This window comes from Lathamus discolor, chromosome 1, assembly GCF_037157495.1.
Source record: "Lathamus discolor isolate bLatDis1 chromosome 1, bLatDis1.hap1, whole genome shotgun sequence".
NCBI classification, from domain to species: Eukaryota; Metazoa; Chordata; class Aves; order Psittaciformes; family Psittacidae; genus Lathamus; species Lathamus discolor.
In genome coordinates, this window is record NC_088884.1 from 141721358 (window position 1) to 141740359 (window position 19002).

The 19002-nt window shown below is 40.1% G+C and overlaps 1 protein-coding gene across 4 annotated transcripts in view; it reads right to left on the bottom strand.

The window, feature by feature from the left end:
* Positions 1-7883: 7883 nt before the first annotated feature.
* C1H4orf19 (chromosome 1 C4orf19 homolog) overlaps positions 7884-19002 on the bottom strand; it is a 45327-nt gene continuing 34208 nt past the window's right edge. For 3 of the 4 annotated variants that reach the window (XM_065699249.1, XM_065699268.1, XM_065699240.1), the window contains 2 exons: positions 11637-11684; positions 7884-10499 (listed from right to left, as the gene is read on the bottom strand). In XM_065699249.1, coding sequence (XP_065555321.1) covers positions 9557-10499; positions 11637-11684 — 991 coding nt within the window. In that variant the 3' untranslated portion in view covers positions 7884-9556. The remainder of the gene's footprint in view (positions 10500-11636; positions 11685-19002) is intronic. The other variant, XM_065699258.1, reaches the window with a different exon arrangement.

Below are 19002 nucleotides of genomic sequence, written 5' to 3' on the forward strand. Positions count from 1 at the left end.
AGAGTAATATGCTATCTTACTGCTTGTTCCCTTAGCCTGTGTTCCCCTTGCCCCCTTTTCCTTCACTTTCTAATGCTTTCAGTGACAATTTCAGTTCATATTGAAGTTTAAAACCGAATGCAGTATAACCATATCAACAAGCGTTGACAGAAGATACAGATAGATTATAATTTCATGTAAAACACAATTTTTATTAGATAATATGTGTATATATTGAAACACAAGTCTTGCTGTATTAAAGTTCGAGAAATTCTATTATAAGTGGACTGACATAGTTGTCAAAAGAAATGTGAAGAATTTTTTCCAGATGGATTTTATTTTTACATGGATAGTACTTCTGTTATTTTTTCACCACCACAGGCACTTTTTTTTTTTTTTAGTACAGTATTATGCCAAAATTTAGGATCCTACCCCATGCTGTTGGAGCAGAACAGATGAGGGAGCTACTAGTAAAATCTGATTTTACTTGTGAAGTACACAAAGCACATGTACACTGTGTTTTTGAAACATGGTACGCATTAAAGCATTTCTTTTCTACTATTACTGCATCTCTTTATAAACAGCCTCAGTTGGAAAACATGCTCTAATGTACTTCACAGCTCATTGTTATTTTCTTTCTGAACAGTCCCGTTTTTCACAGTCACAGAAACCTTGACAAAATTGGTATCTTCAATGATCCCTGTACTCGCAAGTGTTTTGTGTGTCAGTTGTAGAAAGACAGTGTTATTTCAGCCAGATGGTCTCATTTAAAAAAACCAAACAAAACCAAACCCAAAACCTAAAGCAGAAGTGTTTTTCTGGGTACTTCAGGTCTGTGGCTAGATACTGCATCAGTGCACTTTCTGCAGAAGTGAAGCCGAGTTCCAGGATTCCTGAAGTGTGTCTGTATACAGCATGGAACAGGGGGCTTCTGAGCCTCCTGGGAGATGTGGCTGCTTGTTGGTGCCACATTCTAGAGCCAAACGGAAAGATACAGAAGAGAGAAGATAGGCGCTGAAAGCACAGTAGGGAAAGACAGGAGAAAAGGGTGTCACATAGATTTTTTTTTTTTTTTGCTTGTGTGTTTTTTGGTTTTGTGTTTCTGATATTTTTGTTTGGTTTTTTTTTTCCCCTAAAAGTGAATTACAAAATACGTGGGTTACATATACAAAGTGATGTGGGTTAAAACTTACCTGTTCATGAGATTGTTCATCTCTTGATGAGAGGAGAGCGTACAGCCTGTTCTGGTAGTACTGAAAGTGCCTACTGGGTTGGAACATGAGGCTGTATCTCCTAAGGAATTCAGTTTCCTGAATGTTTAATGGATTTTGACTACTCACACCTGTGTCCCAGATGTAGTTTGAAGTGTGAATCAATTTGTATTTATAAAACTAGAGTTTCTGTGCACTTTCACGGGATCATACTATGGGTTGGAAGGATCTAGTTCCAGCCCCCCTGCCACTTTAGGCCTCTTCTTTCCTTTTCGCTGCCAAGTATGTAATACTGCTGCTAATGAATAAATAAGAAAACAGAGTGGTTAAGCCTTGGCTGTCTGTATATGGCATCCAAAGATGGTTTTTGATATTTTTTTTTCTCAGTGTTTTGTGAAGTTGTGTATTTCATAACTTTGTTGAGGGAGTTTTGCAGTTAGGCGCAAAGTGCTGGCAGATGCTGTGGATGCAATGTCCATTTCTCTTGTTTTCTGTGTCCTTGCTTTTTCTTAGTTTCTTTTCCCCCTTCAGTGGTAGGGGGTGTGTAATAAGGTGCTGCTGGTCTGTTACCTTTGCCATACTTTGTGTCTCTCGCTCTGGATGCAGCATTTCGCCTCCTCTGGGCACCACCCATAGCGGGGCTGGCTGGTCAAACTGCCACAGCACAGAGCAGCAAGGCTCCCAGTCAGCCTTGGAGCTCCCTTCCTAGCAGGTTAAAATCAGTTTGTGAGCCAAAACCAATAAAGGAATATGTAGAGTTGGCACAAGAAGAGGAGAAAGCTGAGCCGTGTGGGAAAGTGGAGTCTGTTCCTCTAAGCAATCAGAAAAGAAAGCAGATGCTAGGCCTATAGGGCTGGAACCATGAAGACAATGGACTCCTGTGAGGAGACCTCACTCGCAGCAAGGTCTGAAAGCTGTCTGTGCTGCTAAAGTAAGCAACCTCTTGAGTTTTCTGTGGCGGGTGTGTGAGTTTGAGTGGGTTGGTGGTGTGTTTTGCTGGTAAGTTTAGGTAAGAAGAGATACTGAGTCACCTGTGACACAGGTAGGCCTTAGTGCAGAGCCATGGTGGGTACCAGAGGTGGGTAGTGCTTGGCCATCTGCCTGGACACGCAGTTAGGCTTGCTCTGCCTTGGGTTTGTGTAAGGTCTTTGTAGAGCAGGCCTCTTGTATCCTAATTGAAACATCTCCTAAATTATATGTGTGCAGCCCCTCGTGCTGTAGAGGTGCAATGGCATGAAGTATAGCTGCAGTGTGTGTCTTGTGCAAAGGAGAATATACTGATGAATCTATTTTCCTGTCAGAGTAACCCCTCATTTTTATAGGTTCTGGTCCCCTCATCCCCCATCCCTCCTCTGTCCCCATTAGCGGTCCTTTCCTTACCTATTTTCAGTTAGCCTGCTCTTGTTTCTTCTGGGCTGTGGTTTATATTTTACAGTCAAAATAATTATCCTTTAAAAGCAGCAATCTTTGAGTGTTAAATTAAAATACTCGTAGTATTTCCCAAATCTTATTTTTGAAGGTTTCTACATACCTATGTGTTTACACACACACACACGCACAGATATATATGCTTAGAGGGAGAGACAGGAAGGTGATGTTTTCTGTCAGCTATGAGCAGGTTTTGCACAGAGCAGCTGAAATATGTATTTGTTGGCAGCAGAGGGAGCTCTTGAAGCTTTTATCGATCATTCACACTTGGCGTGTGCTGAGTAAAAGTACAATATAGATAAATTTAAAAGCCCTAATTTAATCGATCGGGGTGTCTCACTGTCTCTCTGCAATAGAACTTTGAGTGGCCAGGGCTCCTGTGCCTCGGGAAGGGAAGGGGGTGGCTGCCTGGCCTCTGCCACTGTCCTACCCGGTGGCCGGCTGGCAGCCTGGAAGTTGCTGCCTTGGTTGTTAGACAGAGCAACGTAAACTTCTCCCTAAGCCAAATTTTTAATCAAAGCAGTGAGGAAGAACGGGGTGTGTGTGGCGCATGTTGAAACAATAGCGGTGTGCGTCGGCTGGTGATCAACATTCATGCATGACTGGAAAAGTAATTCCCAGTTAGGGTGGAGTATGGGTATTATTTTGTAAGGCTTTTGATAATTTGTCTTGATTTTGATTAATGTTGGATCTTTTAGTACAGTTCTTTTTTGCAGATGCTGACTGTGGGTGTGTTTTGTGTGCAAGTCTGCATAAACAGGAGATTAATGATAACTAATTAACAATAATCAAAATCAGACAGTAGCATTATTCCGGCAAAGTATGCTGTATACTTGCTGGATTTGCTCCTGTGTTGCTCTTGTATATCAAACCGAAATTCATGGAGTTAAAAATATTTCCTCAGTTCTGGAAATAGATTCTGAGGAAACTCATACCACTTTTAGCCATGGCCAAAGTCTCTTCATATAACACACCGTATTGGAAATGTGGAAAGTTTTGCATGGAGTTTTTTTTTTTTTTTCCCCTGAAGATTGTATGGAAAAACTAATCTGAAAAATGTCCCTGAATTTATTTGCTATTGTCTTTTTTCTGGAAGAGGTTCTCAAATGCAAAGGAAAGTTTTATTTAGATAACAACCTTCAGACATGAAACGGAAACAGCCTAGTTATTCATTCTTTTCCAGATCCCTACAGTTTGTCCTCAAATACTTAAACAGTATTTTAATCTCATTTATGCAAGTCATCTTGCCTTTGTTGCTTACCTTCCTTTCCTTTTGCGTAAATTATTTGCTATCACTTGGTGCAATTCCAAGCATTAAAACCAGGGGATAGCATATGTGATCACGTATTACTGAAAATCTGGCCATGCTTGAGGTTAAGGTGAATAGTCAAGGGTGTTGCCGTGTTCGTTTCTGCTTCTGCACCCTCATAAAAATCAAGCTAATCTCTAGCTCAGTGTAAATAGAAGGAAGCTCAGTGAGCAAACAAATGAAACTGCAGTTTTTGTGTGACATGGTTTTATTGTGGGGTTGGTTCAGTACTTAAGTCATCTGCCACCTGATGTAATATTGGGATGCTGTATTTCCTGAAAAACTTAGAGGGTTTTTTTTTTTTGTTTTGCTACAGAATGTATTTTTTTTTTGTTTGGTAATGTACATTCACTGAATTACGAAGTACAGCAAAACCCTGATAAATCCTGTTTAATCTATAATAATTTCAATCAAGATACAGAGCAGGAAATGGTGTAACCCCCATAGTTTTGTTTATGGTGGTAGTGAGATGACTGCTTGGGATCTGTACTTAAACAACTGATTAAGAACAAAATCAAGACAGCCATTGTTTTTTCCGTGCTTCATTGACAGAATCCTGTTTTCTGAATTAAGTTGTACAAGGGAATATTGTTTTTCTCTGAGTAAAGGAGGCAGAGGTGAGGAGTAAATCTGTCTAGTAAAGTTCTGTCACGAAATTGGATTTAACCATGTTAACAATGTTAAAGATTTTATTTAACTATAAATTTTAAAGTCATGACTATGTTAAGGCATAAAATTACTATAATCTATTTTAATCTCTGGTAGAATCCAGGATGCACATTTAGCTTCATCCAGAATGTCAACAGCTCATGGTTTAAAATGGAAAATGGCCCAAAGCAGATGGGACAGAATTTGCAGAAGTGATCAGTCAGAAGTGCTCTTATTTGTAGGTGTGGACAGTATTTCCTGTTCTGTGTTTATCCAGCTAGTTTAATTCCAGGATTGCCTGATCTGAAGTTTAGAAAATGCTTGTGAAGGTTCAAAATAAAGGAAAGTTTAAAACCAAACCTTCTGGAGATGTCAAGTGAAATTGTTAATGGAGAAGGGAGTTCTGAGACTGAGGTCTCTGTGTATGTAAATGCATGAAATTTGGAAAGCCTGGCCAGGGAAGTTGCTAAGGAGTTTCTGCTTTGATTTCAAAGGTGGTAAGGGCTGTTAGTGGTGGAAAGACCAATGAAAAAGTCTGTATCTGCTCTAACAGTTACTCTTAAACAGGTGCTCTAAAACCTAGAAATACACAATGTCTGAAACAATTCTGTTGATGGAACTTCTTTTAAATTGGTTTTTAATGTAGAACGACTTTGATAAATTTACTTGCTTGTGCATTCAGCACGATAAAGAAGTTCTAAGATGTTTAATTTTGAAGTGATGCTCTTGTGCAGTTCAGATGGATTCCAATTTCCATCTACATGCAAGGAGAGGTAACACAATTAAAGATAATCTATTAGAATTCATTGTTTCAGTGTAATTAACTTATGCAATGTAAGTGTTGGGATAAAGAGATGAAATACCACATGCACAGGCCTTAAATGTTGAGATCTTTTTTTCTCACTTAGCAAATCGTGATGCATTGGCAAGAATTAATCTTCTGTAAAATTAAGTCACATTTAGGATATTAAAACTACAAATGCAGTGTAAGGTCAAGTTTTTTTTTTAATAAGTGTTTCTTGTTTTATCATTTGAATGGCAAAAATGATATTTCTAGATTACTCTAAAGCAATCAAGTCTGAAGTATTTAGAAATATAATAGACTTCCTATTTCTGGATTTTAATTTTTAATGGGAAGTCTCCATAGCAACACTTGCCAAGGCAATTTGCCTTTATTCTTTAAAGGGAAGGAAAAAAAAAATTGTATGGAGTTTATCTATTTCCAAGTTCCTGCTTTCTTGTCTGGGATTTCTTCACTGAACTGAAGAATTCTGCAGGATAAACTTTCAGGTTCTACTGTTACTCTGTAAACAAACATCCCCCATAATGTTTTTTCTATGAAATAATTAGCTTCCTTGAGTTGGGTGGGCTGTCTTCTACCCCTGTTGCAGTGATCTGAAATACTTTTCATGATCTGGAGGTGACCCACTGTTAAATGAGAAGGTGCTAAGCTTACTCAATAGCTCTTCACTTATATGTGGAAAACTTACCATTTCCTTTTAAGCCGTGTTACTAGTTTTGGAGAATAATGAGTAAAGCATGAGTTGCCAAGATGCAAAATCTTTCATAGAAATACCAGCTCTTATAATAGTTTCCCATCCTATTGCCTGTTATTTAGTGCTGCATATGTTTTCACACTCACCTATATAGAATTACATCAAATATAGAAATATTGGCCAACCAACTCACTCATTGTTTCCTTTTGTATTGAAGGAAAATTGAAACATTTAAACTCTACTTCGTAAGCCCTCTGAATATGGTAAACACAATTGATATCTGAAGTTAGGGTGATTGGGGTGAAGAGAAGGAGGTATCAAACTGTGTAGTTTTTGAGAAAAGCCTTAAAATACACAGTTTACTTTTGATTCCTGTGACTTTTTCCTTTGGCCTTCTCTGTTTTCTCAAGATATAAAATTTTACTCTCACAATTTTCTGAGCAAAATGATTGTTCAAGCTAGCAGTGTGTGTGTTTCTTTGGGTCGTCTGAGGACACTGAGTAAGATCCGGTTCTCACATAATTATTTAAAAACTGATTTTGGGTATTTAAAAATTTTGTCTGAAATAATTGATTTTTCACATTTATTGTGAAAAGTGTACTGCACTCTCAGAAATGGCTAAGAAGTCATTCCTGACACTCATCTGTGGCATGGTAGATTTGAAGGGATATAAATACATACATAAATGTAAAAAACATATATATATGTTTAGAAGGGGGAAAAAACCAAACCAAGCCCTGCACAAGGCACTTTCAGATAATAGGCAAGAGATGCATGAATGCTGGGGATACCTCATAGGTTTATTTTATGAAAGCTTTCCATATCCTGCAGATTTGAGGTATGTATATGCCTGATTGATTAACTTTTTCTTTGGTTAAGTTATTTCCGACACAGCAGATAAACTTGCTTTACAGTAGTTTGCCTTTTTTGTATTTAAGACAATGAAAACTTGGGCTGCAAGAAGTGTTTGTGGCCCAGCTGATCTCTTGTGGAGGGTTTAAGTCTGGTGGTCCACAATTGTGGGCAGTTGCCCATAGGAGAGATGCTTGGTTTGGAGTGTCCAGACACTGGCTGGGTTTGACAAGGTGCTCACCTCTAGTGTGCTTTAATTCCTGGGGAGCAAGGTGAAAACTTGCTGTGATTTGCACCCAGTGCAGGTTGTAGTTCAGTTGATATTGAAAAATTGGGTAAACTTCCTTGAGTGTTTTTTTGCATTTTTTTAATTTTTGTTTTTTTCTTTTTTTTTTTTTTACTTTAATCATTTCTCATGGTTCATGTCATGGTGCAGCAGGGGCTGGCAGATCCCTGGGCCTGGGATGTGGGGAGCAGTGGAGGCTCCCCCAGGAGCAGCTGGGCTGGACCTCACAGCCAGACCTGTCCTGCCACCCCAGTGGGGAGCAGGGCCCCCAGGGGACACTGGGGCAACCCAGCCCCATGCGTAAGGCATCTCCAGTGAGACCAGTCTGAGGCTTGGCCAGGCTGTCAGCCTGCAGGTAGCCCCAGCTCAGCAGGACCTACGGCCAGGCTGTGGGGAGCTTGGGCAGGGTCAGATGCTTCCCAGAGGCTATTGACATGGGGTCCTGAGGATGTGGGCAGGAACAGCCAGGCCTGGTGATGCTCTCAGGGCCCTCAGAACATAAAGCAGGCATATGCCGTGTGCTGTCATAACCATAACTACTGATATGCTGTGTGCAAGTGGTCTTTCACTGTCATTCAGTATTATAGTAGTTTTTGATACACGAATGTGCACATAAAACTTGTATGACAGCAGAATGCTTAGAAGGGCCTTTTAAAGGAAGAAAGTGGTAGAGAAATCAGCAGTACTACAATACTTTGCAAACACATAAAGCTCTTTTATTCTACAGATACAATGTGACTTTCATCTGTAGCTGAATGGAGACACAAGAGCTTCAAGATAGTCTCTTGAAGCTGAGACTTTTTTTTTAATTGCTCATAGGGGCATCATTAATGTTTTGAGAAATTGAAATCTTCATTTTATCAGTTTAACCAAAATCTGCATTTAAACAGAAATAATTTCAATATCTATAATTACTTAAGCCGCACCTCTAATATTCTGATCTTTGTGTGTATGTTAATGGTTGACTAGAATTCAGCGTATACTGTTGGCAAATACACGGTGCTTTCCATGTATCTAATGAGGGCTATATGTAACAGCATTTCTTTTATGTGACTGTTATATGATCAGAAAACACACAAAGCACAAAGGTTGCCAGATAATTTTTTTGTATGATAAAAAAATTTATTAAGAATTTATAACAGAAACCACTTTTCAGTATAAAATGTCAAGAACTTCTAACCATTAAGATCCAACTTCTGATGAATCAACACCAAATTGGTCTCTACTTTTTTCCTCCTCCCTCACATGGAAGGTCAATGTAGTAATCTGACATCAGAGGGAGGGTAAATGATCCAGGAACACAGCTGGTATTTTGAGGTCTTATGCTTAATTCAGCTTGGAAGCTCAATCCCTTTCCTGCTCTAATTTTTAAGGGACTACAGCAGAGCCAGGGAGGGGTCCACACTGTTTGTATATAAACAAGACACATCTTGCTAGGGATGTTTATGAGACACAACCTGTTTGCAAACTGTATTGTTAAGGCAAGTGATGTGTGCCTGGAAAATTTAGCAGAATTGAGAAGTCTCGGGCTGTAGTTTTACCGCAGTTTTAATCTATCCAAACAGTTAAGACTGCGTTTTGATCCCTCTCCAGCACCTCAGTTTTTACGTGAGCTACTTCAGCTCATTAAACCAACACAAAGTTACCTACTCTCTTGGATTTGACTAGGCTTCTGCTGTCTTAGTGAACTGAAGCAGGTCACTTGGGGTATCAAACTAAGTCCAGGGGATGTACAAGGGAAGAGATGAGGTTATCATAATGCCAGCTGTACAAGCACAGATTTAGGCTTAATCTGGATTGGAACTCTCCTTCTCTATTTCGCACATCATGAGATCATGGAATTCTGGGTCAGGTTTGGGTTGGCTTTTTTTGTTTTTGTTGGCTTTTTTTTTGTTTTGGTTTTTTTTTTTTTTTTTTTTTAACAAGATGAAAATCTGTGGTTTCTAACTCATGGCTTCTATAGTTCTGTTTTAAATAATGGAGTTCTTCTGAACCTGGAATACGCAGTATGCACAGACCCTCCTGAGGGTCAAAACCAAAGGGTTTTTTGCATGAGTCCAGGTGAGGTGGGTATACAGCAGAATATCCTGTGTGAAAGAAATGACACTTTACCCCCTGGTTGGTGCCATATAAAAGTGTTAGTAATCCCATTAGCCAAGGGAGTGCTTCTGTACCACAGGCAGTACAAATTAAAAGCTGTACAAAACAGCTGAAGGGACAGAGGTTTAGTCCAAACTCCTTTTATATGTGCTGTTCATAACAGCTGTCCATATGTGCTATGCATGTGATACATAGATCCAGAAATAAAATCTGGATCTTACCCAGTGTATGAGAAATAAACCTTCATCTAGTACTCGTCATCATCATCCAGATCTTCCCCTGCAGTTGCAGCTTCCAGTGCAGCCAGAGCTGCTGCAACTTCTGCATCTTCCTCCTCCATTTCTCCATTGATGGCTTTATGGTTGGGGTGTGTGGGTGCCTGTGCAACTCTGGTAACAGCCATGGCAGTGATACCACTCATAATTCCAGGACTCAAACTTGTAAAGTCAGTTTTAAAAGGTCCAATACTGCTCTCTTTCATAGGTGGAGGTGGGATTACACAAAGGTCCTGGTCCTGCATTGCTGAAGGCCCAGTGTTTTGGTCTGAGTGTGCATAATTGACTAAAAAGCCGTCTTTTTCAACATGGTTCCTGGTTTGATTGTGATTTTGGGGGTAATTAATATCTGGCAGTTGTATGGCATTGTTTTGTGTCTTCAGTATTGCACTTCCTTTAAGAAAGATGATGTCTTCTGCAGACTGGGAGTTCTCATGTTGAATACTGTTTGGCTCATTGCAAGTTGCCTTCCTCTGCCAGCCCACCTCTAGGTCAAGTTCTTGTACAGACCTATTTGATTTGGTGTAAATGTCTCTACTAGCTGAAGAAGCCTCTGACTGGCTGGAGGTTCCCTGTTCACTGGCCTCTTTCACTGAGTTTGTGTTGGGGTTGAGCACAGAGTGCACTCCAGCACAGGAGCTGCCACCATTGACTGCAACATCAAGCTTTGCAACACACTTCACAAGGCTATCCTCTTGAAAATCATTGCCTCCATGGTTCCAGAGAGTTTCTTTTCTGCTATTTATCTGACTTTTATTTTCTGTTCTATTCAGTTCATCCTTCTGGAGTTCATTTTTATGTTCTTGAATTTCACTGTTCTCTTTGGATTTATTGCTGCCTTGCTCACTGTGTTTATAGGTGCTTACTTCATGAATGCGTCCAGGTGATTGTACTTCTTCTGGATCAAAAATGTAGCTGGAGAAAAGAAAATTTACGAAGGAAATGTTAATTATGCTGTTAATCAGTCAGATTAGAAAAAGAATTAGGCTTAATTTTTAAGCTGGAGACCTAGAGTAACTGCTGTCACTAAACTTTACCTGAGATCCTGAGCGTGAACTAAACCAAATGGAAATGCTGAACTGTGCTGCTCTGTGCTGGGACTCATTATAACTAATCCCTGTAGTAAGATTCACCAGAAGCATGAGGAGGTTGACTGAGAGCTATGCACTGGTGGTTGTGTGTTTTCAGCTTTATTTTTTTATTTTCTCAAGGGGGGTGCTGTTGATTTGTTGATTAGCCAGTGAGTAGTAGTCATAGATTGTTCATTGATACGTCTTCATGTTGTTGCTTAAATACGCCCCATTTTTTCCCTGTTGTTCTTGTTTTTAAGTCTTACCATTTTGCCCTTTTCAAGTGTTTTTGTTTGTTTGTTTTTTCTTTTTTCCTTTTTTTCCTATTGTTCCTTCCTTTTTCTTTTCTTACTGTGTTTTCCTCTTGCTCCATATGTTCCTTATTTCTTCTAGAGCCTCTCTCTTTTCTTTGTCCCCCGTCTGTGTTGCATAGCACCAGTTTACTTTCCCACTTTTCCCACAGAGATGTGGCCAAGGGAAGAAGTAACCTTCAAGTGGGGCTGAAGCATTGTTCTTCTAAAAACTAGCTAGTCTTCCTCTCGAGATGCTTTTAATGTGGGAATTGTTCACACAATTGACTACATTTAAAAGCTATGATGGAAGTAAGGATCTGTATTTAATTCCATTACTTAGGAAACAGGGAGATCTGACAAAGTCTGTGCTCCCTGTTCTACTGAAGTGAAGGATGCTCATGCTACCTAAATGAGGAAAAAGCTTTGCTAAAGATGGATTTTCAATGCCACACAGCTTTTCTGTGGGATAGGAATGATAGCAAAAGGACCTGAATTACAGTAAATCAAAAGGACATTCAAAGGACATCAGTATGCCTATGCTCTGGCAAGACTGTAAAGATACTGTAAAGCTGGGGGAAACCCCCAACCTTGTAAATAGGCTTAATTTAAGAAACAGGTATAGGGGAGCACAGACACATCTTTTAATGCGTTTCTTTTATTGGGTCTAAGCAAATCTTGTTCGATTGTACCTTTGTATCATTTTGCAGCACCTGCACCCCATCTGGATTTTCTTTAATCTGAAAAGAGAGAGAGGGGAGGCAAGAGGGTGAGTGAAGCATTATGAAATTAATTTACGGGCAATTGCATTGAAAATGATGCTTATGTTTAGAAGGGGTCTATTATCTAAAAAGAAAGATGCCTACACAAGAATGGATACAGTACAGTTCAAGGACTTTCTAGGTTTCTATCTTGAATTGACAGCAGCCTTCATTTGGGGAAAAACCTGGGGAAGAATTTAACAGTTCTTAAACAGATAGCGGTGTTATCCTAGGATAGTTCCCTAAGCATCTTTATGGTTTAGAGACTTCTAAGTCAGAGTCAGAATGGTTGGTTTCTGTGTTTCGCTTGTGGGATTGTTTTTTTGTGTGTGTATTTGGGTGTTTGCTGAGGTGTTGTTTTTTTTTTTTTTTTTTGGCAGCTATTGATGGACTTTTCTTCCATTAATGTGTCCATTTGTATTCTGAACTCCAGTAAACCACTAGTGTCTACAGCATCCTTTACTTGGGCGTTTCACAGCCTAGCCTTGTCTGTGTGAAGAAGCACCTGCTTTTGTTTGGCTTGAACCTGGTTCTTCCTAGCAGTATTTGATGCCTTCTAGTTCTTGTATTGGAACAGATAGAGAGCATCATGTCCTCTCGTCACTATAGCACAGGTCCAGTACTGCCCCTTCAGTTCTGATATGCAGTCTGAAGAATCCTCATCTTTCTAAATGTTCCCCATACTGACATTGTTTCATGCCTGTAGATGGTTCTTGTGGTGATTCTCTGGGTCTTCTGCATTTCAACATTCTTCTTAAATGAGGTGTGGGAACCACAAAAGCAGAGTTCACAAGGTGTGGGAAACCACAGATTTATTCTTTCCTAGTAACTCCTGCCCCTACTCAGTTGTCTCTGTGACAGCTACTGAGTAGAGGTGACATTTTTGTGGAAATATCTGTTAGACACAGACATATCACTGTGATTGGCACTTTATTATGTGATGTGTGTGTTGCACCTGCGTTTCATTACAGTAAACTTCTCAGGGTTTGACTAGAACTAGCAGAGAATTTGCATTTTGCTACATCTCTGAGAACTTCTTGTGCATGTGTGTCATTGCCTGACCCAGTGAGATGCTAAGAGTTATCTATTACGTGGTTCAAATGCCAATGTCTTTTATTGTGTGAAGAAACAGTTGCCGATTTGGATCCTTGAGAACTTTCATGTTCTGAACATAAAGTGAAGACACAGGTCTGAACATTCCAAAATCCTAGGAAAAAAGTTATTCTTTTTGGGCTGGGGCTATCTTATTTCAAGTTAATCAAGTCAGGGCAGGGTTTTAATGTTTTGTCCATTGTTATTCAGGCACTTTCATTTCCTCTTGAGATGTTCTGCTACCTTTTATACTTTTGCCATTGCCTAAGGACAGCAGCTTACTTCCCATAAAACAGAAATGGATGATACAAGGTCAGAGTATTTTCTAGAATGATTTATTCACAAAACACTAAAGCAAAATAGTATTGATTTATTCTTACCAGGCATAGCCTAAACTGCACACCAGTGATATGCTAGCAGAAATTAAATTAAAACTTAGTTGTATGGCCTTACTTTTTCCACTTCCTCCTTCCTCTCTCCCCCCTGTATCTGGTGTTAGCACTAAACAAAATGTCTGATGTCAAGCCCATCATTCCTGGAGCCTCTAAGGACCTACAATCATTTAGCAGCTGGGTTTATCTCCCTTCTGCATCTCTGCTGATCTTGTAGTGCAGGTTGTCATCCTCCACTCCTCAACAACGTCATAGTAGGAATACTTATACAGGGGTTTTCACCTCAAGAGGACACAATAACTGGTGAGGTGGTCATTTGTACTGACCAGCCTTATGTGCAGTTGCTTTACAGTACAAAGGCATTTGGACAGGTTTGACTAGGTACAAGGTGCATTTGAGTTGACTGATAGCCATCTTTTCCAGCCAAATGGGAATTCTTCATACTATTTGCTTTGATAATGTTAAAGGCTGAATTAGCTATAGGCCTTCTTTAGGTTAAGACTGATTTGAAGCTAATTCACTAGAGCTAAGCCCTATGTGGACACTTGTTTTGTTTGACTAACACCTTCAGTTTGAGCTTAAACCTACTTATAAACTGAAAGAATAAAACCTGCATTAAGTTGAGCAGCTGTTGAAGGCTGAGTCTAACAATTCTCAGTAGCTGACGGGTTACCACCATCATAACTTCAGTTGCTGTCAGTTGCCGTAAGAGCCCACTGAAATGCCCACATGGCCTGTGGCTTGACTTTAAAGTTCATAGGCTTGGTGAAACCAGTCCCAGTTCATATGTTTCTGAGAACAGATACTGCTTCTAGCTGGGTGTGGGTACTTCAGGTCAGGCTGCTTCTGTTTATCCTTTTATGTGACAAATTTCCTGCTCAGTGCTTTTATTTGTAACTTTTGTGTGATTTTTTTTTTTTTTTTTTTTAAAGCACATTTTCTTGCTCATTGGTTTTAACCATTGGGAAATGCTAATTGCTGGCCTTTCTTCTGTTGTAAAGACACTTGTGATCATCATAGAAGGCACTGAAAGGAAATGGAAAATTACTGGGAAATTACCGTTGTTTTCATAGAAAGCACTTTCCTAGTTGTTGGTGGTGCTTTGTTTTTTCTTTAATTACAGTCCCTGTTTGAATTCTCTCTGCAGCTACTGCATTAAGCTTTAAGCTTTTCCACTGATTAGTTACAACTGAATCTGTCCTCTGGCATGAATAAACTATTATATATGGAAAATGCTCTATCATGTATTAACTTATAGATTATCTCACATCTCAGAAATTGAACATGGTTTTACAATGTTGCTTTCTGAACACTGGTTTGGTTTTTTTCCTTTGCCCTTTTCTTCTGTATTTATAACAAGCAAAATAATTCTGGGAAAGGAATAGCTTTATAGCATGAAAAGGCATGCTTTAAATGTACTTATCTTGTTTTGGATACCTTGCTCTAAAGACTTGTGTATTGTGTGATGTTCGTAGTTCCGTTAATGGATAAGTAGGTTTAATAAACTCCTTTCTGGAGCAGTTTGAATCAAGCACATGCTACAGACTTGCAATAAAAAAGGGTTAGAGAGCTCAAGCAACAGGTGATGATATATAGTACTCAGTTTAGAAACATTGCATCCTTTTATGCTCTAACCTCTTTTGCCTTTTTATGAATGTATATTTATAAGTTAGATATTCTTTGCTGCTGAATTGATTAGATAATTTCAGAAGAACATGATGTGGAATGCTCCCTTCAAAACATTTTGGGGGCTTTGGGGGCTAGTTCCCCCCCACCCCCCCAAGAAAGGCTGCCTGTGTCTAAAGTGCATAAATCCTTGGTGCTTTAACATTTAGATCCTCACAATTCAGATCAAACTGCCATTAATCCTGGACATCATTCTTTCTAGATCATGAAATCCCTGAAGGCTTGTAAATTTGTCACTGGTTATTATGCAGTCATTCAATCCTGAACGTTAACACATTATCTGTCATTGAAGGTCTACTAAAATGTTAAGTACAAATTTTCGTATTTTTTTAGACATGCACTGGAACACTTGGAGCATTCACAGGAAGGGGACAGAGCTGCTCAAGGTGAGAGGAATTGAAGGAGGCCTAGAACTACTTTTTTTACTCTGATAAATTTTAAACTGTTACTTCCTAGCTTTGAGTTGCTGCTGAATGTCTGAAAAGTGCATCTGAGGTTGAGCGTTTACCAGTATCTACAAAATAATGAGATTCTTGTCACATTAAAAAGTAGGATAGCCTTGTGATTTGCATATTCAGTGTCAGTGCCATTTCAATTAAGGCTATATGATAGTTTTCTTCAGTAAAAAACGTGGAAGAGGCTCAACTCTGTGTGTGTTTCCCCCAGCCACTCCAGCAGACCTTTAGCTGACAATGCAAAAGATAGTCTAGGTATCTTTCAGATATCACAAATGTTTAAAGCAAGGTATCCAAAACAAGATGAGAAGGATTAGCGCATGCCTTTTCATGCTATAGAAGATATAAAAGATAGTCCTTGCCATGAGCGTTTGACACTGTCCCACACAACATCCTTCTTTCTAAATTGGAGAGACATCAATTTGATGGATGGACCACTCGCTGGATAAAGAACTGGCTGGACGGCCGCACACAGAGTTGTGGTCAATGGCTCGATGTCCAGCTGGAGACCGGTAACGAGTGGTGTCCCTCAGGGATTGGTGTCGGGACCGGTCTTGTTCAACATCTTTGTTGCTGACATGGACAGTGGGATTGAGTGCACCCTCAGCAAGTTTGCCGATGACACCAAGCTGTGTGGTTCGGTTGATATGCTGGAGGGAAGGGATGCCATCCAGAGGGACCTTGACACGCTTGTAAGGTGGGCTGATGCCAACCTTATGAAGTTCAACCATGCCAAGTGCAAGGTCCTACACCTGGGTCAGAGCAATCCCAGGCACAGCTACAGACTGGGCAAAGAAGAGATTCAGAGCAGCCCTGTGGAGAAGGACTTAGGGGTGCTGGTCGATGAGAAAATGAACATGGGCCAGCAGTGTGCACTCACAGCCCAGAAAGCCAACCGTATCCTGGGCTGCATCAAAAGGAGCGTGACCAGCAGGTCGAAGGAGGTGATCCTGCCCCTCTACTCTGCTCTTGTGAGACCTCACCTGGAGTATTGTTTGCAGTTCTGGTGTCCTCAACATAAAAAGGACATGGAACTGCTGGAACAAGTCCAGAGGAGGGCCACGAGGATGATCAGGGGACTGGAGGACCTCCTGTATGAAGATAGGCTGAGAAAGTTGGGGCTGTTCAGCCTGGAGAAGAGAAGGCTGATTGGAGACCTCATAGCAGCCTTCCAGGATCTGAACAGGGGCTATAGGGATGCTCGGGAGGGACTCTTCATCAGGGACTGTAGTGACAGGACAAGGGGTAACGGGTTAAAACTTAAACAGGGGAAGTTTAGATTGGATATAAGGAGGAAATTCTTTCCTGTTAGGGTGGTGAGACACTGGAATCGGTTGCCCAGGGAGGTTGTGAGTGCTCTGTTCCTGGCAGTGTTCAAGGCCAGGTTGGATGAAGCCTTGTGTTGGATGGTTTAGTGTGAGGTGTCCCTGCCTATGGCAGGGGGTTTGGAACTAGATGATCTTGAGGTCCTTTCCAACCCTAACTATTCAATGATTCTATGATTCTATGAATTAAATGAGTGTTCACAGAGAGACCAGGGAGACCTGATGTTATGAAAGAGTGACTTTCTTCCTTTAAAGGAAAGTGATACAGAAGAGCAAATATTTCAAAATCAGTAGGGGAAAACCCTCCCATGGAAGGAGGAAGTAATTAGACTTAATTAGAAGAAAACAGAACACCAACCCCATTAGTAAAACATTCTGAAAAAGGAGGTGGTGGTGGTGGTGGTGGTTAAATATTTTTACACTGCCACCTGCTAAGAGTAAAATTGGACTTCTCTGAAGTGTGAGACCTTGCTGAGGAAAACAAAAGTAGTCTGACTCCAGGAAGGTAACTTTGCATTTCAAGCCACAGAGTGCTTGAAGAGATGTCTGCTTTGCTTTATCAGATTTGAGAAGCACAATGTATCTGATTTTAAATTATGCAATAGCATAGCTTCTATTGTGTATTTAAACTGTAGCTGTGTTATAAATAAACAAAAGACAAATGGAAGGTGATGCCATGAAAAGTGAAGGAGAAATATTTTTGAGAAATAAATCGGTTGACAACCTTTCTCAATATTCTTGGAAGTTTACATGGAAACAGAAAGAGTCCAATCTTATTTTTATTCATAGTGTGGTTTTTCTTCTCTCTTGATTTTTTTTTTTTTTTTTAATGTATTTTATTTTTTAAGCCCCCTCCAGGAGCAGAGGCAGAAAGCTGAAGGGAGAGTATATTAAAATAGCTCTTCTAGTAGGTCTCAAATTGATAAACATTGGCTTGATGACTTTTGATCTGAGTCATTCTTTTTAGGCTGGATGTGAGGTTTGTTGTTTGGGTTCACATACACACACCAATGCTTTATCAGCTTCTGCTGTTTCTTAGGCTTTTCCTCCATCCTTTCCTGCTCTAGATTACAAACCAAGGTGTTTTTTCCTACATGTGCGTTATCTGGGCTGCTGAGCCTGAATGACACACCTTCCAGGGGCCTGGGACACCTCTTTCTGGTGACTGTTTCCAGTAAGAGGCACCTTTCAGACTTGACCCTGCTGGTGTCTTCCTCATTAGTCTGCTGTGCTTTGCAGTCCTCAGTGAAACGTGTCTATTTTTAGGGTGCCATCCTGAGCTACCAGTCTCTTTGCAATGGACAGAAACCCTTGTTCATCAAAATCAAGCTTTTTTTTTTTTTTTTTTTTGCCATCTATGTTTCATATAGGTGCCAAATGCTAACTAGTTAAGAGATATACTCACAGAAGTAAATGTGGGAAGAGAAAGTGTTTAGAATCAAATCTGTACAGAGGGAATAAAGAATTTGGGATGGGAATAACAGCGAGCTCTAGCACTTGGCAAGCTTTTCCTAATGGGAGGTGTGGTTTGCCTTCTGTGCTGAGTAGGCATTGACATCTCTTGGAAGATTTTGGAGGCTGTCCTCAGCATGTGCCAAGCTCTGAGAAATGGTCAGGCACATCTAGGTTGGAGGAGGGAAGTGTGATGTCCCTGCTCATTGCAGGGGAGTTGGACTAGTTGACTTTTAAAGGTCTCTTCCAACTTAAACCATTCTATGATTCCATGATTCTCTGTGTTACTGAGGGCTGGAGGCAGAGAAATGATTGATCTAGATGACAGATAATATATGAGGCATAGAAAGATTGTGGACAGATGGTAGAGCTGAGAAGAACTACATTTAGAAACTTAGAAAACTAGTAAACATACAGTAGAAAAAATCACCAGCCTGCAATAGCGGGAGAGAGGATAACAGGGAAAAGGTTGTAAGAGAAGAAATAAGAGGGGCATAATTTTATTAGACATACATGTGTAGGCTATTCAGTGCTATTGGATGAATATAACCTGTAAGAACTCTCACTTTGCTTAAAATACAGAGGACACTTCAAATCCTGTGGGTATTTTTCCTGACACTATGTGAGGTATTTTTATACTGTGTGGGTGTTTTTCCTAGTCACTATGCTGAGGCCAGAGGGTCTTTGGGGGCAGCTGGTGGGAGGACCAAACCTGGGCCCAGCATTGTCTGAGCAATCTGATCCAGCTGAAAATGTCCCTGCTTATTGTGAAGGACTTGGATTAGATGACCTTTGAAGGTCTCTTCAAACCCAAACTATTCTATGATTCTATAATGGTCTCTGGAGACTAAACACTGACGAAACCTTGAGCTGATAGATAAATGCCTTCTCAACA